Source organism: Cyprinodon tularosa, unplaced genomic scaffold (genome assembly GCF_016077235.1).
Source record: "Cyprinodon tularosa strain WSP-4 unplaced genomic scaffold, ASM1607723v1 ctg473, whole genome shotgun sequence".
Taxonomy (NCBI): domain Eukaryota; kingdom Metazoa; phylum Chordata; class Actinopteri; order Cyprinodontiformes; family Cyprinodontidae; genus Cyprinodon; species Cyprinodon tularosa.
The window spans coordinates 289,735-315,468 of record NW_024039200.1 but is presented as its reverse complement, the minus strand read 5'-3'; the positions used below and the strand labels follow the sequence as shown (position 1 = coordinate 315,468).

The window sequence follows — 25,734 nt, the reverse complement described above, 5'->3', positions numbered from 1 at the left end:
TTCATTTTCAAAATTCCATATCATATTGAGGGGAAATTTGAGCAGCATCTGGAGGTTTTCTGCTACCATCCTAAGGCGAAATTATTCATTAAGAACAAACAGTTTATTAGCAACATTGCTGGAAAATTTGTTTAAAGTAACCATAAAAGGAGAGTCTGAGCGGATTTAATTTTGAAATTCCAAATCAGATGTGGTCTAAATTTAAAACCTAACATCTGGAGGTGTTTCTATTGTAATCCTGAAGTAAAACTAATCACTGAAAACAAACAGTGGCTAAAAAGAGAGATTTTGAAGGGCTTTGAAAACATATTCACATGGTCAAAAATAAACAGTAAAATATTTGATATCTCAGAAGACCGAAAAAGACATTTACTAATTCCATCACTTAATCGTTAAAGTTTACTTTGAAAGTGCTCAATGCATCATTACTATTGAGATTCATTGTGTTAGCTTGACTAACTGGTTATTACGAATTTTCCATGTATATGAACTATCTAGCCATAACCCTAAATATTTGAATTCTGTTACTCTTTTTATAGGCTGATCATTTTATTTCTCCCATATAAATATTTCTTTTAACAGTGAAAATCATATAAAAAAGATTTACTAACTGACATTTTGAATCCCCAATCATATGACCATTTTATCAACTGCTCTCTTTGTATTTCTTACTACATGCAAGATATTCCTTCCCCCCATCCATATGGCTCCATCATCTGCATAAATTGCTGAATTAATGCATTTATTGAGGTTTGAAAATATATAATTAATCAGATATATTAAATAGTACAGGACTAATTTCAGTCCCCTAAGGAATGTAGTTTTCTACTTTAAATTCTTGAATATTCAACCCCAACTTTAACTCTTATTTTCCTGTTAGTAAAGAAAATTGTTATCCAATTGTACATTCTCCCACCTTTTCCCATAATTTCTTAATCAGTAAACCTTCCTACTACATTGAGTCTTATGCTTGTTCTATGTAGAAAATTACTGCGAATATCAATTCTCTCATTTTTAATCCGTTTTCTATATCATTACTAACTCTCACCAATGCATCCATCATTGACCTACCTGCTCAGAATCTACATTGATAGTTACTGATTAGCTTCCTCTCCTCTAATATAAACTTCAATCTCTTTACTAATATTTTATCCATCCATTTATACAAGTGAAATGTCAATGCTATTGGTCTGTAATTGTTCGGGTCTGATGAGTCTTTCCCTCGCTTATTTAGTTGGAAGATGGTCGCCCTTTTCCAATTATCGGAAACTACACCTTTTCTACTTTCTACTTTCGTACTGACATTCTTTACTTCACTAAAAATACAGATACCTGTGTAAAAAAGACTCTGGTAAAAGTAAAAGTACCAGCTAAGCTCCCTTACTTAAGCAAAAATAAAAGAGTACAGTTTCCACGTTGTTCTGAAGTATGAAATTAATTTTGTTAACTTTTGCCTTACGTGATACAAAATATTTTTTAAAAACTTTTCTTAAAAAGTCTCTTTATTCTCATTGTGTTGTCAGAGAGAACATAAAAATGTGTCTGGATTTGTTCCAAATTAAAAATTGAAAAACTTGACCAATAAAATATTTTCAGGGGGACAGTTGCTCTAATAACCACTAGATGGGTGTACAGATGTACCTTAACTCAGTGTAAGAGCAAGGTTGGCAGTATATCAAATTACATGTATGATCAGAGTTGGGTAGAGTACCCAGAAATTGTACTCAATTAGGGGGAGCACTGCTTCTTATATATTTTAACTATATATTTAACTATATATAGCTACACATCTTAAATGAAGCAGCCTTAGAGTAAAAATGCTACTTAAGCACTGAGTAAGTCACAACATCTGAGTTAATATTTAAAATGATGTAATGATAGACCAAGATGTAAAGTTTTCTGGTATATTGAATTTTTCTGGTATATTAAAGACTATAATAAAATATTTGAAACAAATAAATGATGTGAGTGAACAATAAGAAATCATGGCAGAAGAAGCAGTTTTCCAAACCGATCTTCTTTTAGACTTAGAGAGAGACTTAGACAGATTTATTTTGTCATTTTGTATACATGAGTGTATACCAAAAGAAATTTCGTTTAAAGCAGCTCTAGACAATTTCTTTTTTTTAAAGTGCAGTCTTGAAAACAGTAATAAATACATAAAAAAATATATAGTAATATAAACATATGACTGTATTTACAGTTCTAACATATATATTTTTTATTTTTTCATTTTTATAAACAAAATACCCCTTTTACATAACATTCAGCAGTCTAATGGCAGTGGGGAACATAATCTTAATTTAAGAATTTTAATCCTAACCTTTTAAACATAATCTTATAGAAGTACCTTCAGTGACAAAAATTTTTCCTAGCTTGACCTCCAAATGTAACAGTAAGTTCACCAGATATAAAGTACGCTTGTGCAGAAGACAAGAGAAGACTCGTTTTGACACAATACCCGTGTGTCGTCTGAAGCATTATGTCTTAAAAAAAAGGGTGAAAAGCGAGATGAGAAAAATTTGTAATATTTTGTTTTGCTTTGTTTTTATTTGTCCTTTTTTTTTCTTTTGATGTTAAAAAAAATCAAAAAATCATCTTCCTTGTATGGCTTGTCTGTATGACTATATATCAGTAAATTTGCTTTATAATATACACCTTTGAGCGTAACTGTAAATGGTTGCTATACATTGTGAATATATTGTAAAAGCTTCTGTTAATAAAACAAATCTTAAATAAAAGAGTAGCTTTATTACTTAAGTAAAAGTAAAATGTATGGTGCAGTAAAACTACTCCTAAGCATCAAGCAGCAATGAAAGGAGCAGATAAAATCTTTCGAACTCAAGCTATGGCATTTCTACCTGCATGTTTTCATTTTATCTGTGCAACAAGGTTTGCTGCACTGAGTTTAATGCAGGGTGGTGTGTTCTAGTCTTAGAGCACTTAGTGGATGCTGATCCCACCTGTCTAAGCCCATCTTGAACAATGGGTAGGACAACAAGAGATGCATAGGTGTGGTGCTGGATGGCAAACAGTTCTTAGCAACTGTCCCACTTGCGCTCCACAAAAGAAGAGATAAAGCGCTAAAGGGAGACCTGAAACTTTAGAGATTAACGAGATGAATGTATATAAGGAAAACCGCCTTAAGGCTTGGTAATTATTTCTGTTTCAATTTTTTTAAGAAGTTGTTTTTGAATTTGTCTCACATTTTTGTGTCTGTTTCAGGCAGCCTAACCCTATATCATCAGCCTGGGGAAAGACCAGGTCTTATCACATCTCCTTCTCTCCTCTCAGAGTAATAAAGTCTTCAAGCACTCCACTGTATGTCAGCATGCTTGCTGTCCATCTTTCACCACCAAGCAATGCCAGAACCAATGGCTGTATTGCAACGGACACTAACTTTTCTTACTGGGGGGTGATATAAACAGATCAGACTCGTTTGGGAGTTAGCTGTTAAAAATCAAAAAGTTTTATTGGTCAGATTACTTTCCTTTGCAAATTTTCAGTGGTGAAATATGTGATCCAGTGTTATGAGTTGAAATGAAAAAAGAGAAGTGCACGTTGAAAGACATTGTTGGAAAAGGAAATTAAGCACCTGAATGAGAGTCCTTGTCTCTGTCCAGAGGCTACCTCTCTGGTCTTTCGCTGTCCTGTGAAACTCTGACGTCTGTAAGAGAATTTTTTTTATGTCAGCATGACCTCATTGATACTCAAACATCCTCAAACATATAAAGACCAATTGGGTTAGTAAAGTTTAAAGGAATGGACAAAAGCACTGAACAAAAATACCTGCAAAAGCTTCATCCTTATCGAAGACCATATATGACAACCCACCTCATACCTATATAGTTACACATGCATGCACAAAAGTCTATTCCCTTTCCTTTTTTAGAAAGCTGTTGCTCATCATGCCATCTGCCTGTCTGGTCCACGTAGCACCCTTGGAATGCTTTAAAATATACAAAGTCTGCAGGAAATTTAGTGAGCAGTGTAGGTCCAGCTCAGATTCTTGGATTGTTTTTCAGCTTTAATCAATATGTCCATCCAGGCAGCCATGCATTCATTCATAAATCCATTGACTCTAATCCATGCGGGATCATGAAGAGGGCAGTACCTACAGTATTTCAAACATTCATAGGGTCAGAGGTGGCTCACATGGTTGCAAACAATTAACAGTCATTCACATGCTCACAAAGAAACACACCCATGTCTAAGGGCAATATAGATGAAGCTAATTCCCCTACCAGTTTCCTGTTTTGGACTCTTGGATGAACTTGTAGTACCAGAGAAAATATGCACAGAGAGAATATGGAAACTCCTTGTAGAAAGGAGTATTTCAACCTAGAATCATCTTTCTGCAAGACAGAGGTGCTAACAAAACTGCCACTAAGCAGCTCACAGTTTCACCTTGCCAACTGTATATTTTGTAGCTTAATCTAGATTTTATTTACTAATAAATGTATGTTTGGCTCTGCTTCCTTTATTTGGTCAGTTAAGAAAGAATTCTGTCCTAAATGATGTATCTGCAAGGTAGCACATCATCTATCCTTAATAAGAATAGCTTGTTATATGGTGGAAGCTTCCAGGCCAGGGTTCCTAAACTCCATCCCTCCTGTCCTGCAGCTTTTAGACATGTCTCTGCTTTAACATACATGAGTCAAATGTATGGAGGATTTGTCTGCATTAGGAGGTAATTAGCAATTTGACTCAGGTGTGGAAGAAGAGACATGTCTAAAAGGTGCAGGACACAGATCTTAAGGGCCTGAAATGAGGAAGCCTGTGCTAAGCTGTCACCAGGCCTATCTTTTGAATGCGGGTTATTAAGGTGGATGATTTGTGAACAACCCATAAATGCTGTTATATGACAATACAAACAAGACTGTACATCATAAAAGCCTGAAAACAAAGATATATATATATATATATATATATATATATATATATATATATATATATATATATATATATATATATATATATATATATATATATATATATATATATATATATATATATATGAATAATTATGAAAATGCTTGCCAACTGCATATCCTTAAAGAAATGTAAAAATAACATAGAATTTCTGCATCAACCACATTTTATTTAAATCTAAAAGGTTCATTTATAGAATTTATATTCACACATTACGAACAGAGTGAGAGGGAGTGAGAATAACCACAGTTGATAAAGAAAATACAAATTGAATGAAATTCCTTTTTTCCATCCATACTTGGCAAAGTATTATTTATACTGATGATACCAAAATTGGAACTTTTTAAACATATGCTGTCTATTAAATCTGGTATCAAACTAATGCCCCATTGCTATTAAAACAGGGAATCAAACATATAAAACGGGATGGTATTAGGATAATCGGGTGCTGCCTTGCTCCTTCAGGTCTCCAAAAAGGAATGTCAATTCCCCCTATTTTTTTTTACCTTAAACTCAAGCACACTGGTGTTATAAAACAGCACAAGTATCTGTAGCAAACTGGAAAGTTCCTTCTGGAGTGTCATACTCAGATACAGAGATACTGTGGTAAAGTTGTGGCTCAACCTTACACAGACTGTTAATGTTAGAAACCCTCCATTGAGGCTGAATTAAATGGTGCTTGTTTCTCAAGCACTGTATCTGGATACAAAAGTAATTTGGCAAGGAATAGATACTAAATAAACAACTGTTATTTGCATATTTTTGCTTTTGTTAATTTCAGATTTCTGGGGGGTTTTCTTTTGCACATTTATTTAACTAGATTTTTTTGTTCTGTTAAGAATTCCACGGTGAGATTAAAGTGAGTTTTTCTAAGTTAAAATTATTTTTTTTTTAAGGCTCAAATTATTGTAATTTTTTATTCCAGTGGTTTTAAAATGTGTATCAGATATCAACTATTTTCTTGGATATCAATGTTGAGTTTGATATTTTAGTATTAAGGAAAAAAAAACATGCACAATTTGTAAATTGATTTCCCAATGTCGGCTTTGACCTTTATCTGTTTTTATTTGCAAAAAATAGGCAAAAATAACGGATACCGTCTACAGCTAATATAGAAGTACTATGATTAGGCTGACCCATGAGAGGACCACACATGCATGCCACATTTTCATATATCGTTTTCCAAAATGTTATACACTGCTGTATATGGCTACCACATAAAATCCAATTAAAATACATTGGCTCATTTAGTATTTATTTGTTTAAAAAAAAAAAAAAAAAAGAACATTACCTATTACATATCATACCTAAGCTAGCTGAATTGTGAAAAACTAGGGAAAACACAATTGGGCAAATAGCTTACAAAAGTAAAAAATAAAGATAAGTTCTGCTGAATTTGCAGATATGTGGTCTAGTTTAATTCACAAAGATCAATTTATAACATTCTTGGTTCATTTTCAGCCATATTTCCTCTCCATTAGATTTCACAATAAAAAAGCTTAGATTAAACTGCATGGTTTCCTATGCAATGTGACATTTTGCAAAAACAAACAACTACTTTCAGTCAAAAGGTTGCCCTCAGACCTCACAGGCTCCCTCCCATAGCTTGGAGCCAACCTTTCCAAAGCGTGCCATTGCTGCTCACAATCTAATTGTATAATTACAGCACTTAGCTTAACAGGATTTGACAACTTTGTGTTGTTTCCTTCAGTGGAAACATCTTTTTCAGGCAGCGTCTCTAGAGGATTTCCTGCGTGTCTCGGGAGACCAATGATAACTTAAGTAAATTCCAGAAGTGTCGAACGTACTCACATTCTTTACTTCACAAAAAGTACAAATACCTGTGTAAAAAGACTCTAGTAAAAGTAAAAGTACCAGCTAAACTCCTTTACTTAAGCAAAAAAAAAGAAAAAGAAAAAAAGTACAGGTTCCACATTGTTCTAAAGTACCAAATAAATTTTATTAACTTTTTGCCTTACATGATACAAAATATTTTTTGAAAACTGTTCTTAAAAAGTTTTCTTTTACTGCCATTTCATTAACAGAGAGCTGAAAAAAATTTGTGTAGTTTTGTTCCGTATTAAAATTTCAGACAGGATAATATAGATTGAACTGAGGAGAACTCCTGCATAAGTAAAGCTCTGGTATTCACACCATTACAGTGGCAAATAGCATTAAATTTGACCTAGAACTTGAAACATAATTTGCATGTAAATTTAAAATATAATAGAGGGGGAATGGACTGGAAATGTCTTCTTTCTCACAATATGAGCCGTCAATGACTCCCTGCCCTTTGACTTTGTACTGTATGAACAAGCTGCGCTCCAACTGGACATATTCTCTTTGCACTCTTGATTTAGTTTTGTTGATGCTGTTACATCATATTTTTATCAGTTTGGGGAATGCAATGGGTTAAAAGCACAGATATTTGTGATCAAATGTTGCGAGCAAAAAGTTATCTGAAATTGAAATATTCAGGTGAGGTATGCATACAGAAAAAAGTTAAGTAAACTAAATAAGTACTTGTACTTAGTTGCTTGAAATCTTTGGAAAATCCATCAGTGTTAACATTAGAAATCAGTTGCTTATTAATCTAAACAGACTAACAACCTGTATCAAATTATCTGTGAACTTTAATTTAAACAGTTAAACAATTTTCTTTTATTTAGCAAATTTAGAGATTAGAGTTTATTTTCCCTTTTCAAAGAGTCATATGAAGTTTTGTGAATTAAAATTGAGCAGTGCCTAAGCATGACTGATGGTGTATATGAGTGTGTTTCATGTGTGTGTGTGAGAACCGTGTTGTGCTTTAGCAGGGCAGTGTAGCGTGCAGTGCAGAAGGCAGCAGGCAAACGCAGCTCTAGCACCCTGGTAATCCCTGCGTTTTCAGGAGCCCTGGCCCGTACTTGATGAGCTTGAGCAAGAAAAGGGTTATGCGCGCTCCCATGTGTTTCTCTTGGTCCCTCTGTGTCCCTCTCTTTCTCTATCTGTCTCCCACTCCCTTATCCCCCCCTCTTTCTCATGCTCCCTCCCCTTCTCTGCATCCCCTGAAGCCACATTGCAAATGAATGGAGCCTAGGTGTTTACTCAGCAACTTCATCTGTTCCTCTCACTCTCTGTACTTTTCAGGATCTTGTCTAACAGGGAGTTGAGAATATGTTGAGCTAATTCTGGGAAAAACTAAAGCACATGTGAATCTAGCAGTAAAATGGAGGATTAAATGTACTATTTTAGTTGCTGGTCACTAATATTTGCAACATTGGTAAACACTTTTATGATAAGCCTCTCATTGCTGTAAAATAACTATAACTCTAAATATAACTCAAAATTTCCCTTTTTTTTTTAACCCAAAGTTTATTTTGGGTACAGTTATTCAGTAGGTGAAAAAAATCAAAACCAGTCTCTTTCACAATATTACCAGAGATGCAGTTGCTTTCACCCCTATCGTCTTTACTTTTTACAAACCCCTTTTGACAATAAATTAAAACTCACCTCTTGTGATCTCCATTGCAGTACCTGTACAGTTGAACAAGTACATGTTCATGTGCACATCATTTAGGATGATAGAACAGAAAGTTTCATCTTTTTAAATGACGATTCTTTACTTTTTGGTTCTGTTTAAAGGAAAAGTCTGGTCATATTCAGAATTCCAACTTCTGAAAGTACTTTAAAAATGAAATTATTACATACTGTTCAATAAATGATAACTTTTTTTAATTAAGAGTAATTTCATTTGAATGTGATTTACCGGAGACATCCATGTTTGTCAAAGAACACTGCCACCTGCCGGTTTGTGACGTTGCAGTGTGGTACCGGCTGTTGAACAAGTCCAACTGCTGTATCTGGTATTTGTCGCAACGTGCTATTATCCAAGTCATCTTGAAAACATTCTTCTTTGAAATGTTGGCTACATATCACGTTTTTTCTCTGGCAAGAAATTCGATGGCAAATCCTCTACCTCTTAAAGTTGGAAATCCTCAGTAACCCGACCCGTGTATCATGAATCGGAAAGGTGAAATAACACTTTTTTTTTTTCATTTTTACCCGATGTATTACAACATCCAACTGTCATGCACGTGGGCATTCTCAGTTCAACTATAGCTGTCGTGAGTTTCAATGGTGAAGTCCTCTCAAAATCTTCAATATTTGTTGTTGATTGCAGGCTTGTCTAGTAGTTCCTATTGATTTTTCTTGTAAAGCGAGGAGAATGGCGCTAGTCTTACCGCACCATGACATCACTGCTAGAAGATGTCAAGAGTGAGGTGTTAAGTATTTGGGTAAAAATGGCCGGTCCTGGACTCAGTGAGCACAACGAAAATTATTACTTTATTTTTTTACTGATCAACTCTAAATTCCTTATATCACCACAAAGTTACTCGTTTTTCATTCTTTGCTGACCGGACTTTTCCTTTAAGTTCTCTTTTTGAGTTTTCAGTCACAGTTAATTTATGTCATTCTGTTATTTCTAGATAATTGGCTTAATTTCCATTTTGTGTCATTCTAGATGTCTTTTGGTTGTATTTGATTTTTTATATATTTCTTGTTTACTCTCTGTTGCCTCCTTGTGTCAGTCTCCTCTCCACTGATCTCTATTTATTCACTGGATTGCTGATAGCCCGATGGTAGTACGTGGTTGAAGTGAAGCCGTCTGCCGCCATATTGGTACTTCCTAGTTAGACAGGTCGCAGTGTAAACAATTTGTGCGCTACAGCATCAAACAACAATGATTTTCTCATTTTCAGGGAGACTTAAGACTTTTAAAATAAAGATACATTCATCACTTTGACAAACACTGGCTGTTTCATAGCATACGTAGAATACTGTAACTAAAAAATAGCCACATCACATTGCATATTCATTATGAAGTCAATTAAACCTATAAATAGTGTAATATAACATACTAGAAAATTTCTAAAGAAATTTTGAGGGGGGCCACCTACTGCCCGTCTGGGTAACTGGGCCAATACGGCCCTGGCAAGTGACATTGGGGCTCCCCAGACCAACTGCTTACGCCTTTGAGGGCTGCTGAGGGAAGGAAAGAGGGCCAAGTCATGGGCAAAGAGAGCTGTGTGCCACTTGTGCTGAAATCTGGGAAATAGACGTGCACAGCATATGATGCACAAGGGTAATATGGGTTGTCCATATTGAACCGCAGTGGGTAAAGCGCAGTTGGCGGGCTCTGCCCGCCTGCTAGGAGCCCTTGCAGCGATGAAAAAAATCACCAATGGCGGGCTCCGCCCACCTGCTATGAGCCATTGCAGTGATGAAATCACCATTGGCGGGCTTCGCCCGCCTTCTAAGAGCCATTGCAGTGATGAAATCACCAATGGCGGGCTCCGCCCGCATGCTCAGAGCCATTGCAGTGATGAAATTACAAATGGCTATGAGCAATATGCCAGAATGTATGAGTGTGTATAAGGAAGAGGCTTTTATTCTGTAGAGTCCCTGTAGTGTTATTTTGAAAGTCTATCATGGATGTGCATCAAAAGATGGGTCATGCCCAGCAGTGATATAGAATCCATTTCCAAATGTTAAATCACTGGTTTTCCATGTTATTAGGTGAATAGCTGCTGTATTACAGAGTAAATGGGAGACTTTTATTGTGAAATTTGCTCTGGGGTGTGTTTTGAAAAGGTCACTAGAGTCTAATAAAAACAACCTGGAAGAGTTTGGTTGATAATGTTGAGCCATTTGCATCAATTATTGCATTAGTATAATCTAGAGGCTTTTATTTTGTAGGGTCCCTGGAGTCTTATTTTGAAAGTCCAACAGAGTTGTGTTTAGAGAAAATGTTCAGACCCAGCAATGATAGTTGATGACTTTCCAATCGTCAAATGACTCTTTTTTTCCATGTTATTAGGGCAGTAGATGAAGAGGAAATGGGAGGCTTTTATTTTGAAATTTGCCATAGGGTGTGTTTAAAACAGTTTCCTAGAGTCTATTCTCTAAAATGGGGTTGAGTTTGGGTCATAATGTTGAGCCATATAGGGCAATAAATATATGTAAAAAATATAGAGGCTTTTATTTTGTAGGGTCCCTGGAGTCTTATTTTGAAAGTCTATCAGTGTTGAGTGGCAAGGGAAGTGTCATGGACAGCAGTCATATAGTATCCATTTCCCAATGTTAAATCAGTGCTTTCACCCTCCATTAGATTAATATGTGCTGTTTAAAACAGCAGAGGTAAAATCTGTTTGAAGCACGGTTACCTTGACAACGCTTAACGAGCCTGTCTGTGACAGAGAGAAAAGCGCAGCACTATGGTTCCTTCGCTCTCAGGCTTTTTTGAATGGGAGGAACAGCTCCGAACAAACGACTGCTTAGCAAAAACCGTATGAGTTATTCAAAAAATTTCTTCACCGTGAGCATCAGCAATCCTTCGACTCCAACTATGCCAACTTTGGTGTATGTGTGTCATTCAGAACAATATTTATGACGAGTTAAATACACATAATGTCATTCGTTTTTCTCCCCACTGCTGCTCCAAAACCAATGGAAAAATGCTCTGATTGTCATCGACTTTAGGTCGGTCTGGAGGGTTTTTAAGGAAAAGTATTAATCCTACCGTAATTCCGAAGACATCGTGTGAGTCCAGAGGTTTCAGCCTACAAACTGACCAAAAATGGTGACTGTAGCTCCAAATATGTGGCCGTGAGGCAAGAACAAAATGTTTTATCTTAAAAAAACGACAGCCTGCTTCACTGCAGCAGGCTGCTGCAGAAGCTAACTGTCAGCTAGCTTCCAGGTGCTTAGCCTCCGAACAAACGACTGCTGAGCAAAAACCGTAAAAGGTATTTGAAAAATTCTTTCAGTGAAAGAAACATCTATCCTTTGTCTCAGACTGGGGTAACTTTCATGTCTGTAGGTCTTTCACAACCCAAAACGAAGCACAAACAAAATGGCTGACCCCACCTGCTCCTCCCTTTGTTTTAACTGCAGCATCACACTCACACACCTTTAAGCTGCTAAAGCACCCCTCCGAACAAACGACTGCTGAGTAAAAACCGTAAAAGGTATCTGAAAAATTATTTTTATCTAAGCGACAGCTATATCTTGTCTTCAATTGGAGTACCTTTCATGGCTGTAGGTCATCTACAACCTGAATGGGAAGAGAAAGAAAAAGAAAAAACGTTTCATCACACCTGAGCTTCTAATTGAGCTAGCTGCAGCAGGACAGTCTCACCCAGCTTTCTGGTGCTTAAAATGTCCTCCGAACAAACGACTGCTGAGCAAAAACCGTATGAGTTATTCAAAAAATTTTTTCACCGTGAGCGTCAGCCATCCTTCGACTCCGACTATGCCAACTTTGGTGTATGTGTGTCATTCAGAAAAATATTTATGACGAGTTTAAAACACATACTGTCAATCGTTTTTCTCCCCACTGCTGCTCCAAAACCAATGAAAAACGGCTCTGATTTTCATCGACTTTAGGTCGGTCTGGAGGGTTTTTAAGGAAAAGTATTAATCCTACCGTAATTCCGAAGACATTGTGTGGGTCCAGAGATTTCAGTCTACAAACTGACCAAAAATGGTGACTCTAGCTATAAATATGTGGCCGTGAGGGCGAGTTTAAAATGTTTTTTGGTCTTAAAAAAACGGCTGCCTCACACTCTAAATTTTCAGTTGCTCCACTCTAGAAGGCTGGATTTTGCTAAAACTTTGTGGCGCTTGAGGTCTGATTATACAAAAACCGTAGCAGTTATCAACATACCGTCTTCAGTTTTAAATAGACGAAGGATTTATCTACAAACTGAGCTTTAAACTGTTTTTCTACATGAATGTATGCCGACACAGTGAAGTGCTGTTTTTTATGCTTTTTTTTCCTCTCCCCATTCATTTCCTATGGGATTTTTTTTGCGACGTTTTCGCTAATAATTCGCGAACCTTCGGACTAATGAGAAAGTTTTATACAAGCACGCATCGCACCATTGGTCCCGACGCGTGTGCCAACTTTGGACCCGATCCGACGAATGGTGCGTGACTAGTTACGCGCCGAAGTTTTTGGTGGCGAGGAGAACTATAAGCTATAATAATAAAAACTAGAAAATTTCTAAAGAAATTTTGAGGGGGGCCACCTACTGCCCGTCTGGGTAACTGGGCCAATACGGCCCTGGCAAGTGACGTTGGGGCTCCCCAGACCAACTGCTTACGCCTTTGAGGGCTGCTGAGGGAAGGAAAGAGGGCTAGGTCATGGGCAAAGAGAGCTGTGTGCCACTTGTGCTGAAATCTGGGAAATAGACGTGCACAGCATATGATGCACAAGGGTAATATGGGTTGTCCATATTGAACCGCAGTGGGTAAAGCGCAGTTGGCGGGCTCCGCCCGCCTGCTAGGAGCCCTTGCAGCGATGAAAAAAATCACCAATGGCGGGCTCCGCCCGCCTGCTAAGAGCCATTGCAGTGATGAAATCACCATTGGCGGGCTTCGCCCGCCTTCTAAGAGCCATTGCAGTGATGAAATCACCAATGGCGGGCTCCGCCCGCATGCTCAGAGCCATTGCAGTGATGAAATTACAAATGGCTATGAGCAATATGCCAGAATGTATGAGTGTGTATAAGGAAGAGGCTTTTATTCTGTAGAGTCCCTGTAGTCTTATTTTGAAAGTCTATCATGGATGTGCATCAAAAGATGGGTCATGCCCAGCAGTGATATAGAATCCATTTCCAAATGTTAAATCACTGGTTTTCCATGTTATTAGGTGAATAGCTGCTGTATTACAGAGTAAATGGGAGACTTTTATTGTGAAATTTGCTCTGGGGTGTGTTTTGAAAAGGTCACTAGAGTCTAATAAAAACAACCTGGAAGAGTTTGGGTCATAATGTTGAGCCATTTGCATCAATTATTGCATTAGTATAATCTAGAGGCTTTTATTTTGTAGGGTCCCTGGAGTCTTATTTTGAAAGTCCAACAGAGTTGTGTTTAGAGAAAATGTTCAGACCCAGCAATCATAGTTGATGACTTTCCAATCGTTAAATCACTCTTTTTCCATGTTATTAGGGCAGTAGATGAAGCGGAAATGGGAGGCTTTTATTTTGAAATTTGCCATAGGGTGTGTTTTAAACAGTCTCCTAGAGTCTATTCTCTAAAATGGGGTTGAGTTTGGGTCATAATGTTGAGCCATATAGGGCAATAAATATATGTAAAAAATATAGAGGCTTTTATTTTGTAGGGTCCCTGGAGTCTTATTTTGAAAGTCTATCAGTGTTGAGTGGCAAGGGAAGTGTCATGGACAGCAGTCATATAGTGTCCATTTTCCAATGTTAAATCAGTGCTTTCACCCTCCATTGGATTAATATGTGCTGTTTAAAACAGCAGAGGTAAAATCTCTTTGAAGCACGGTTACCTTGACAACGCTTAACGAGCCTGTCAGTGACAGAGAGAAAAGCGCAGCACTATCGTTCCTTAGCTCTCAGGCTTTTTTGAATGGGAGGAACAGCTGCTGAACAAACGACTGCTGAGCAAAAACCGTAATAGGTATTAGAAAAATTCTTTCAGTGAAAGCAACATCTATCCTTTGTCTCAGACTGGGGTAACCTTCATGTCTGTAGGTCTTTCACAACCCAAAACGAAGCACAAACAAAATGGCTGATCCCACCTGCTCCTCCCTTTGTTTAAACTGCAGCACCACACTCTGTCACCTTTAAGCTGCTATAGCACCCCTCCGAACAAACGACTGCTGAGTAAAAACCGTAAAAGGTATCTGAAAAATTATTTTTATCTAAGCTAAAGCTATATCTTGTCTTCAATTGGAGTAACTTTCATGGCTGTAGGTCATCTACAACCTGAATGGGAAGAGAAAGAATAAGAAAAAACGGGTCCTCAGTCCTTAGCTTCTAACTGAGCTAGCTGCAGCAACACACTCTCACTCACCTTTAAGCTGCTAAAGCCCCCCTCCGAACAAAGGACTGCTGAGTAAAAACCATAAATGATATCTGAAAAATTATTTTTATCTAAGCTACAGCTATATCTTTACTTCAATTAGAGTAACCTTCATGTCTGTAGGTCTTTCACAACCCAAAACGAAGCACAAACAAAATGGCTGATCCCACCTGCTCCTCCCTTTGTTTAAACTGCAGCACCACACTCTGTCACCTTTAAGCTGCTATAGCACCCCTCCGAACAAACGACTGCTGAGTAAAAACCGTAAAAGGTATCTGAAAAATTATTTTTATCTAAGCTAAAGCTATATCTTGTCTTCAATTGGAGTAACTTTCATGGCTGTAGGTCATCTACAACCTGAATGGGAAGAGAAAGAATAAGAAAAAACGGGTCCTCAGTCCTTAGCTTCTAACTGAGCTAGCTGCAGCAACACACTCTCACTCACCTTTAAGCTGCTAAAGCCCCCCTCCGAACAAATGACTGCTGAGTAAAAACCATAAATGATATCTGAAAAATTATTTTTATCTAAGCTACAGCTATATCTTTACTTCAATTAGAGTAACTTTCATGGCTGTAGGTCATCTACAACCTGAATGGGAAGAGAAAGAAAAAAAAAAACGTTTCCTCACACCTGAGCTTCTAATTGAGCTAGCTGCAGCAGGACACTGTCACCCAGCTTTCTGGTGCTTAAAATGTCCTCCGAACAAACGACTGCTGAGCAAAAACCGTATGAGTTATTCAAAAAATTCTTTCACCGTGAGCGTCAGCCATCCTTCGACTCCAACTATGCCAACTTTGGTGTATGTGTGTCTTTCAGAACAATATTTATGACGAGTTTAAAACACATAATGTCATTCGTTTTTCTCCCCTCTGCTGTTCCAAAACCAATGAAAAACGGCTCTGATTTTCATCGACTTGAGGTCGGTCTGGAGGGTTTTTAAGGAAAAGTATTAATCCTACCGTAATTCCGAAGACATTGTGTGGGTCCAGAGATTTCAGTCTACAAACTGACCAAAAATGGTGACTCTAGCTATAAATATGTGGCCGTGAGGGCGAGTTTAAAATGTTTTTGGGTCTTAAAAAAACGGCTGCCTCACACTCTAGCTTTTCAGTCTCTCCACTCTAGAAGGCTGGATTTTGCTAAAACTTTGTGGCGCTTGAGGTCTGATTATACAAAAACCGTAGCAGTTATCAACATGCCGTCTTCAGTTTTATGCAGACGAAGGATTTATCTACAAACTGAGCTTTAAACTGTTTTTCTACGTGAATGTATGCCGACACAGTGAAGCGCTGTTTTTTATGCTGTTTTTTTCCTCTCCCCATTCATTTCCTATGGGAATTTTTTGCGACGTTTTCGCTAATAATTCGCAAACCTTCGGACTAATGAGAAAGTTTTATACAAGCACGCATCGCCCCATTGGTCCCTACGCGTGTGCCAACTTTGGGCCCGATCCGACGAATGGTGCGTGACTAGTTACGCGCCGAAGTTTTTGGTGGCGAGGAGAACTATAAGCTATAATAAAAATAATACGCGGAATAAATATGTGAGATAGTAGTAGGTGGGCCATGCCTTCGGCATGTGGCCCCCCTAACTAGAAAATTTCTAAAGAAATTTTGAGGGGGGCCACCTACTGCCCGTCTGGGTAACTGGGCCAATACGGCCCTGGCAAGTGACATTGGGGCTCCCCAGACCAACTGCTTACGCCTTTGAGGGCTGCTGAGGGAAGGAAAGAGGGCTAGGTCATGGGCAAAGAGAGCTGTGTGCCACTTGTGCTGAAATCTGGGAAATAGACGTGCACAGCATATGATGCACAAGGGTAATATGGGTTGTCCATATTGAACCGCAGTGGGTAAAGCGCAGTTGGCGGGCTCCGCCCGCCTGCTAGGAGCCCTTGCAGCGATGAAAAAAATCACCAATGGCGGGCTCCGCCCGCCTGCTAAGAGCCATTGCAGTGATGAAATCACCATTGGCGGGCTTCGCCCGCCTTCTAAGAGCCATTGCAGTGATGAAATTACAAATGGCTATGAGCAATATGCCAGAATGTATGAGTGTGTATAAGGAAGAGGCTTTTATTCTGTAGAGTCCCTGTAGTGTTATTTTGAAAGTCTATCATGGATGTGCATCAAAAGATGGGTCATGCCCAGCAGTGATATAGAATCCATTTCCAAATGTTAAATCACTGGTTTTCCATGTTATTAGGTGAATAGCTGCTGTATTACAGAGTAAATGGGAGACTTTTATTGTGAAATTTGCTCTGGGGTGTGTTTTGAAAAGGTCACTAGAGTCTAATAAAAACAACCTGGAAGAGTTTGGGTCATAATGTTGAGCCATTTGCATCAATTATTGCATTAGTATAATCTAGAGGCTTTTATTTTGTAGGGTCCCTGGAGTCTTATTTTGAAAGTCCAACAGAGTTGTGTTTAGAGAAAATGTTCAGACCCAGCAATGATAGTTGATGACTTTCCAATCGTTAAATCACTCTTTTTCCATGTTATTAGGGCAGTAGATGAAGATGAAATGGGAGGCTTTTATTTTGAAATTTGCCATAGGGTGTGTTTTAAACAGTCTCCTAGAGTCTATTCTCTAAAATGGGGTTGAGTTTGGGTCATAATGTTGAGCCATATAGGGCAATAAATATATGTAAAAAATATAGAGGCTTTTATTTTGTAGGGTCCCTGGAGTCTTATTTTGAAAGTCTATCAGTGTTGAGTGGCAAGGGAAGTGTCATGGACAGCAGTCATATAGTATCCATTTCCCAATGTTAAATCAGTGCTTTCACCCTCCATTAGATTAATATGTGCTGTTTAAAACAGCAGAGGTAAAATCTCTTTGAAGCACGGTTACCTTGACAACGCTTAACGAGCCTGTCAGTGACAGAGAGAAAAGCGCAGCACTATCGTTCCTTAGCTCTCAGGCTTTTTTGAATGGGAGGAACAGCTCCGAACAAACGACTGCTTAGCAAAAACCGTATGAGTTATTCAAAAAATTTCTTCACCGTGAGCATCAGCAATCCTTCGACTCCAACTATGCCAACTTTGGTGTATGTGTGTCATTCAGAACAATATTTATGACGAGTTAAAAACACATAATGTCATTCGTTTTTCTCCCCACTGCTGCTCCAAAACCAATGGAAAAATGCTCTGATTGTCATCGACTTTAGGTCGGTCTGGAGGGTTTTTAAGGAAAAGTATTAATCCTACCGTAATTCCGAAGACATTGTGTGAGTCCAGAGGTTTCAGCCTACAAACTGACCAAAAATGGTGACTGTAGCTCCAAATATGTGGCCGTGAGGCAAGAACAAAATGTTTTATCTTAAAAAAACGGCCGCCTGCTGCACTGCAGCAGGCTGCTGCAGAAGCTAACTGTCAGCTAGCTTCCAGGTGCTTAGCCTCCGAACAAACGACTGCTGAGCAAAAACCGTAAAAGGTATTTGAAAAATTCTTTCAGTGAAAGAAACATCTATCCTTTGTCTCAGACTGGGGTAACTTTCATGTCTGTAGGTCTTTCACAACCCAAAACGAAGCACAAACAAAATGGCTGATCCCACCTGCTCCTCCCTTTGTTTTAACTGCAGCACCTCACTCTCACTCACCTTTAAGCTGCTAAAGCACCCCTCCGAACAAACGACTGCTGAGTAAAAACCGTAATTAATATAAAGGTTATGTTAATAAATTTAATAAAGTTTAAAAGAGTATATCTTTTATATAAAAGTTTTTAATTAATCATTTAAATAAATAAAAAAATAGTTAAAATATATAAAAGGGCTTTAACATATTTATATATTTTTATTATATAGGTTTATTTTATAAAAGGTTATCTGAGAAAAATAAAAAAAGGACGAAGAAAAAAAATTATTTTTATTCTAAAGCGACAGATTATATCCTTTTTCGTCTTCATATGGAGTAGTAGTCTTTCAGGCTTGCTTTTCTGTAGGTCATCTACAACCTGAATGGGAAAAAGTAAAAAAAAGAGAGAAAGAATAAGAAAAAAAAAAACGGGGGGTGCGTCTCTCTGTCCTTAGATTCTAAAACCTGCCCTTGCTGCTGCAGGCAGCTCCAGCTGTCCCCTAGCTTTAGGTGCTTAGAACACCCTCCAGAACAAACGACTGCTGAAGCAAAGAAAATACAGTTCATGAGTTATTCCAAAAAACATTTTCACCGTGCGCGTCAGGCCATCCATTCGACTCACAAAACTGTGCAAACTTTGGTGTATGGTGTGTCTTTCAGAAACCAATTATTTATGACGACTTTGAAAAAACACATAGTGTTGGTTCGTTTTTCTCCCCTTCTTATGCTCCAAAACCAATGAAAAAAAATAAAAAGGCCTCTTGATTTTCTTCGCTGACTTTAGGTTCCGTCTGGAGGGTTTTTAATGAAGGGAAAAAGTATTAATATGATCCTACCGTAATTACTGAAGACCATTGTGTGGGTCCAAGAGGTTTCAGTCTACAAAACTGACCTCAAAACATGGTTTTGTTTTTTTTGTGCTCTTAGCTATAATAATTGTGAGGCCGTGAGGGCGAGTTTTAAAAAGTTTTTGGGGTCTTTAAAAAAACGGCTGCCTTCACACTCTAAATTTTCAGTTGTGCTCCACTATAGGAGGATGGATTTTGCTTTTTAAAACTTGTGGCGACTTGGACTTGAGTGGTGGCTCGCTGAGGTCTGATTTATATAACAAAAAAAACCGTAGCAGTTTAGCAGTTGAGCACGGTATCAACCATACCGTCATCTTTCAGTTTTAATAGTCTCGATAAGGAGTTTATCTATACAAATCTGAGCTTTACACACTGTTTTCTACTATCGATGTGATGCCGACTAAGGGTTAATTGGGCAGGGGGGTGTGCAGGGGGGGGCAGAAGGACAATGGACTGTGGGAGTTGGGGTGGGGGGGGGTGGGGGGGGCTGGGAGGGGGGGAGGGGGGGCTCGGAGGGGGGGGGGGCGCGGGCGTGGGTGGGTTGGGGCGTGGGCCAGTCGGGGTGGGGGGGGGGTGAGGGGGGGGGGGGGGCGAGGATGGGGGGGGGGGGGCCGGCGTCGGGTGGTGTCGTGCGGGGAGCGGGGGGGGGGGGGGGGGGGGCGGTGGGGGGGGGGGGGGTGGGGGGGTGTGGTGGTGTTGTGTATTGGGTTTTTTATTGTTTTTGTTTGTTGTTTTTTGTGTGATTGTTTTTCGAGTTGGGGTGAGTTGCTTTGATTTTTGTGGGATGTACGGGTCGGGGTGTTGTCTTTGTGTGTGTTTTTGAGTTTTGTGTTTTTTTTTTTTTATTTTTTATGTGGGGTTTTGGTTTTTGATTGTTTAGTAGGGTGGATTTTGTTTTGTTTTGGGTAGGGGGCAGGAGTTTACGTTGGGGCTATCGGGTTGGGTTTGTGTGTTTTTTTTTGTTGTGTGTTATTCTTTTTGGTGGTATTTTGTTTGGGGGGGTGTTGGGGGGGGGGGGGTGGGTGGGAGAGTGGGTAGGGTGGGGTGACGAGGGGTGGGGTGTGGTGGGTTGGGGTGGTGTGGGTTGTGTAGTGGAAGGCAGGTGGGGACGGGGGTGGGCACGGACTGGTGAGTGGGGTCGGTTTAATAAATAGATAAAATAAATAAATATATGAATATATACGTGATTATTATAGAAATTTATGATATATAATATTATCATGTTTGGATAAATTGAAGAGTTACGAGAACGTTTATTTTATTGTAATTGTTATATTTTTAACATGGTAAATTGTATATTTGTCTGTTGGAATATGTTTTGTATCGTGTTTTTTTTTATTATTATTATTTTTTTTATTGGAGTATCAGATGGGAGTTAAAAGTGAGGTGAGAGGTTATTGGGGTGCGGGTGGGGGGGGGTAGATCGGATTTGTGGGGTTTGGGGGTGGGGGTGAGGGGGGGGAGGGGGAAAGGGGGGAGGGGGAGGGGAGGGGGGGGCTGGGGGGGGGGGCACTGGGGCCAGACTCGGTGGTGTATGGTTGGGGGATTGGGGGCTGTTTGTGTGGTTTTTACTATTTTGTGTTTGGGTTTGGTGTTGTTTTTTTTTTTTTGGGTTTGTGGGGGCTGAGGATAGTTTGGGTGGGATGTTTTTTTCTTCGTTTTTTTGGGTGGTTGTGTGGTTTGGGGGGGGGGGGTGTCGGGGTGAGGGAGTGGGTTTATCAGCTTGTGTTTGTGTGTGTGTGGTTTTGTGTGTTTTGGTTTAGGTGTTTGTAGTTTTTTTTGTGTTATTGGTGAATGTTACGTGTTTTTAGTTTACAGTTTTTGAGGGCGTATTGTTTTTTCTTATTTTTACTTTTTTGGTTTCAAAAAAGGAGAAAATGACCGAACCCCATATATACAAAGTATAATTTAAGAGGTTATAATTAGAAAAAAAATTTTTTAAAATTAATAAAATAAATAATAAAAAAAAAATGACCGGTTAACTGAAGTTAATAAAAAAATATAAGAACATAAAATAAAAATGTTCAATACAGTATTTATAAAAAAAGAAAGAATAAAATTACAAAGTAATAAAATTAATATAGAAAAATGTTAAGTAATGTATTATAATTAAAAAATTATAACAAAAAAATTAAGACTAAAAAAAAGGATAGAAAAAAAAAAAAGACCCACGTAGAGATTTAACCTATAAAAAATTAATAATATTAAATAGTAAAATATGTAATAGAAAAAAAATGGAGCGAAGATGTAAGCAGTTTTAGAAAGAAGAAAAAAGAAAATCGCACCTCCTCTGAAGTCTTTTAAGAAGTTGATAAGCTAGCAAAGACAACCTTTTGGTCGTGACTTTACGTATACCTATAATTTTCTGCTTAATTGTGTTGTCTAATTTGCAATCTGGTCAGATTTTTTGTACAAAATCAAAGAAAGGCATCTTACATTTTCTTGAGAGCTCAACACGGACTTCTTCATCACTTTCAGAGCACACACATCTCCTGTGGCTTTTTCTCTCACAACTTGGACTTCAGAGAAGCGACCATGGCCGACCACTGCACGCAGCTCAAAGTCATGCACCGCAGGCTGCAAGGCACGAAGCTCGGAGATCACCTCAGAAACTGTGGAGACAAGCATTAGGATATAGGCAAAACCTTTATGAGATATTTAGGATTCCTGAATAGAATTTCACACTTTTACAGATGTTTATAAAATTCTTCCAGAATTATTTAATGGTATTTAGGAAATTTATTTACAAAAAATAAAACCTTGACCTTTGGAACAACTTAGATCACCTAAATTACAATTAATCTGATTTGAGATCAAAAATAAACAATGCTTAAATAGAAAGAATGATTAGAAAAGCAGAAGGTCAGATGACCAAATTAAAAAGTCAGTGGACGATACTGGACAAATGGATGGATACAAGATCAAACAATTGGTTGGACAAACAGATGAAGGATAGCAAAGAAAAGAGATGGTTGAAAGGATGAGAAGATGGAGGGACATCACTATCACATAATTAATACAAAACTTCTCTCGTTAAACTTCTCTCGTTAAACTTCACTGAGACCTGAGAAAAAAAATATTTTACCAGCCGAAGCTTCAACTACATGGATAATTAAAAAAATTATATCCTACATGCCAAATAAAATATTTGTAATTCGATTTTTATGATTTCAAAGAGTGAATTTAGCTATGAATTAATTTTAAAATGTTGTGATGTGGCAGTTTAAAATGCAAGAACTCAATTTAAGTCTAAAACAAACCAAAAGGAAAATCTAATGATGAAAACATGACAACTTCTGAAACTTCTGACCAGAAGTAGGCTTTTCTTTTTAAGTGTACCTGTCCAACCTTTAGGTCTCACACAGCTTAACCCTTTATAACTTCAAGAAAATAGTGTTATTGGAATCCAGGAAAACACCTTATCTCTGTAACATTCCAAAAATATGGATATTTTGATGGCAAAAATGAATGTCAATGTAATAACAAGAAACATCAACTTGCCTGAATATATTAAAAGAAATAACAAAAGTGTTTCTATAAGAAATTCATGAAAAAGGCTCTGAGAGTGAAATAAACACAATTTTCTGGTACAACACAACCTTAGAGGCATTAATGCTGATACCGTCACTTAATTTTTTTAGTTTATAAACCTAAATACAATTGTCAACTATCCTTATTAACTTTTTAACTTAACTTTTTAAATTTTCCCATTTTTTCCACTTAATTTACAGTAGGTAATATATCATACAAGGGCTCATCTAATTGGTCAATGCAAAAAAATAAGATGTACAGCCATGTAGCAGCATCTTTGCGGAATGGCTGGATATAGATCTTGTGCTTCTAGACCTCACTGAGGGACCCATTTGTAAAGGGTATGCAAATTATCAAAAAAGGTAACTTGCCTTTCTCACATTTAGGTTGTATTTTTGCATACATTATCAAGCATTTTCTTTAGTTATTGCATTTAGATAAAGTTGCATACATTTATGGACAAACTTTGCCACATGTTTTATCTTCATTAGCTCCGGGGATGTACACTCTTGGTAGAGCAGCAACAGCGCTTCCAGAAACTCCTCCCGTCCTAAGCTCCATCCTCCCTGCTGCCCGCCGTACAGGCTCACTCTTCCCTGGAGAGAGGACAAAAAAAGGGAAACGAGTCAGTTGCTCTAAAATGTGCCACAGCAAAACGTAAAATTGCTAGCCTTACCTGAAAAACCTGGTTGAGACGCAAGCTGCGGCTGGTGATGGGGTCAGCAGAGGAACACGGTGTTTTCAGGGCTCCCTGACCCACATATTTAAATTTCAACATGGTTCGCTAAATCTGGATAACCTAAATGGAAGAGCAAATGGTTGTTTGAAGTGTAAACTCTCGCCATATTTAACTTTTATTTAATAAACAGAACCAGGCACACCAAATGTCAATACTACGTTAATTTAGCTCGCGCTACGTTAACTGTAGCTAACGTTCCGTTAGTTTGCTAACAAACGAGCGTCACTTACAACCGTTCTAAAATCCATAATATAAACAAAGCGCTGATATATGTTAACTCTTACCTGACTGCCATGCATATATTAATGGTGCAGAGTTAACATAAATGCAGAGAAATGCTCTCAGCCTCTTCTAATTCCGCTGCTATTTCCGGGGTACTGTTTCAAATTTTGCGCGTTTCACGCCTACGTCATAAGCCAAGTGAATGAAAGTGCTTTGCTATTGGATGTTCTTCCTGTTTCTGGGCGGGTCTGTCAGGCATTCCAACCAATCACTGATGGCCTCCCTGTAAAGTGTAGTTTTTTTCGCCTGACCTGGAATATATGGAGGACCAACTCTGCCATATTTAAAAATAAATACAGAAATAAATAAATGCTCAATAAATATATAAGCATACAATTAATTGCCAACAAAAATACAAATAAATGTAAGTAGAAATTAAATTATACAGTGAAACATAAATGAATATAACTCTTTAAATTAGCTTCTTTATTTATTTGCCTTTGTAATATTTACCTTATTTATTTTTCTGTCCTTTATAATCTTCAACTTTATTTTTTAATTACTTACATTTTTAAGTATTTATTTATGTGCATGTTATAATATTTTTGTCTGTTTTATTCTTCCTTTGTATTTTTTTTATCTTAGTTATTTCTTCGCCGCAATTTATTTCTGTCTGCCCTTTTTACATTTCTGTATGCATGTTTATTGTATTTTTAGTGGCAATTAATTGTATGCTTATTTATTTATTGAGCCTTTATTTATTTCTGTATTTCTTTTTAAATATGGCAGAGTTGGTCCTCCATAGCATATGTCTTCAACGTTTAAATATAAGCATGATGGGGTGTTTATGGTTATCATCATTACAACGAAACTTTGTTAGCTCCCACACTGAAAAATTAAAGGTACAAAGATTAAATAAAATAAACAATAACATAGATATTGATTAAACAAAGTTAAAAAAAAAGAGCACTAAAAAACATTGGCGGTTCTTTACCGGGGCCGAAAGAAGCCAGAGCCCTAATAGAACTAGTCATGGCCCCTGTTATGGCCCCTGTACCTAAGAGATAATACTAAATAAATCTATTATGATGATATACACTGATACAGACATGCACTGTATCAAACTGGTTCCTTGGTAATATTTTTTTTACCTTTACAATTCTGTTTTATTTTGTATATTGTTTGTCAGTTCAATTGATTTCATTTTAATAAAAAATATGTCAAAAATATGTGCTATTCCTGAAAAAAATGTACATTAAAATAATAATCCAAAGAATATGTTTAGTTTCCACATACTTTTATTATAATGTATTTGTAAAACCCAACAATTAATTTTGGTCAAGCTTATTTAGCATAAAGACAGGCCTTATATAGCTCAAAGATTTTAAAGTGTTGTCCCTTTAGGTCTTATGATTTTAGTAATACAGCACACAAAAAGCACACACAAAGTCACATTACTTTTGTAAAATTTTAAATACTATGGGTAGCATACTGGGTAACAAAATGGGTAGTTGTTGTTTTTTTGCTTTTTTTGTAACAGTATCTTTTCGGATGGTGTTGCACCAATGATAGCATTCACCAACAAATATGAGTGACTTCATTCGATCATGCAAAACTAGCACATTTAGACCTGAGATAGATATTAACTTGGTTACTAATTATTTCAGGGTTTTTTGTTATTGTTTCTCTGGTACAGGATTATTAATTTAGGCAAATTTAAATTGATAGTTTCAAACCATAAAAAAAAAAGAATAATAATTTCAGTTGAAACAAGAAAAAAGTCGAATTTAACTAAATGACACAGATGTTTCCCAAGCTGCTCTTTGGTTCCAAGGCTAACTTAATGCATCAAATATTTAACTATTGTCCACCTTTTTTTATTTAATTAAAACGTTCTGTGCCCCAACAAAAAATTTACCCAAGATTGGCTCATCTGGTAAATTTGGTCTTGAACTGCCACTGCTAAAAAGGCAGTTCAAGAGTCATAGAAAAATGCACATTCGGACAGCTATAAACAAA

The 25,734-nt window shown here is 37.5% G+C and overlaps 1 protein-coding gene across 1 annotated transcript; it reads right to left on the bottom strand.

Moving 5' to 3' along the window:
* Positions 1-21,605: 21,605 nt before the first annotated feature.
* On the bottom strand, positions 21,606-23,907 carry LOC119794261 (citron rho-interacting kinase-like). Its single transcript, XM_038301722.1, has 4 exons — positions 23,778-23,907; positions 23,431-23,553; positions 23,206-23,350; positions 21,606-21,835 (listed from the first exon to the last, which is right to left on the bottom strand). The coding sequence occupies exons 2-4, from the start codon at positions 23,530-23,532 to the stop codon at positions 21,606-21,608; spliced, it is 477 nt and encodes a 158-aa protein (XP_038157650.1). The 5' UTR covers positions 23,533-23,553; positions 23,778-23,907.
* Between the last annotated feature and the right edge of the window lie 1,827 nt (positions 23,908-25,734).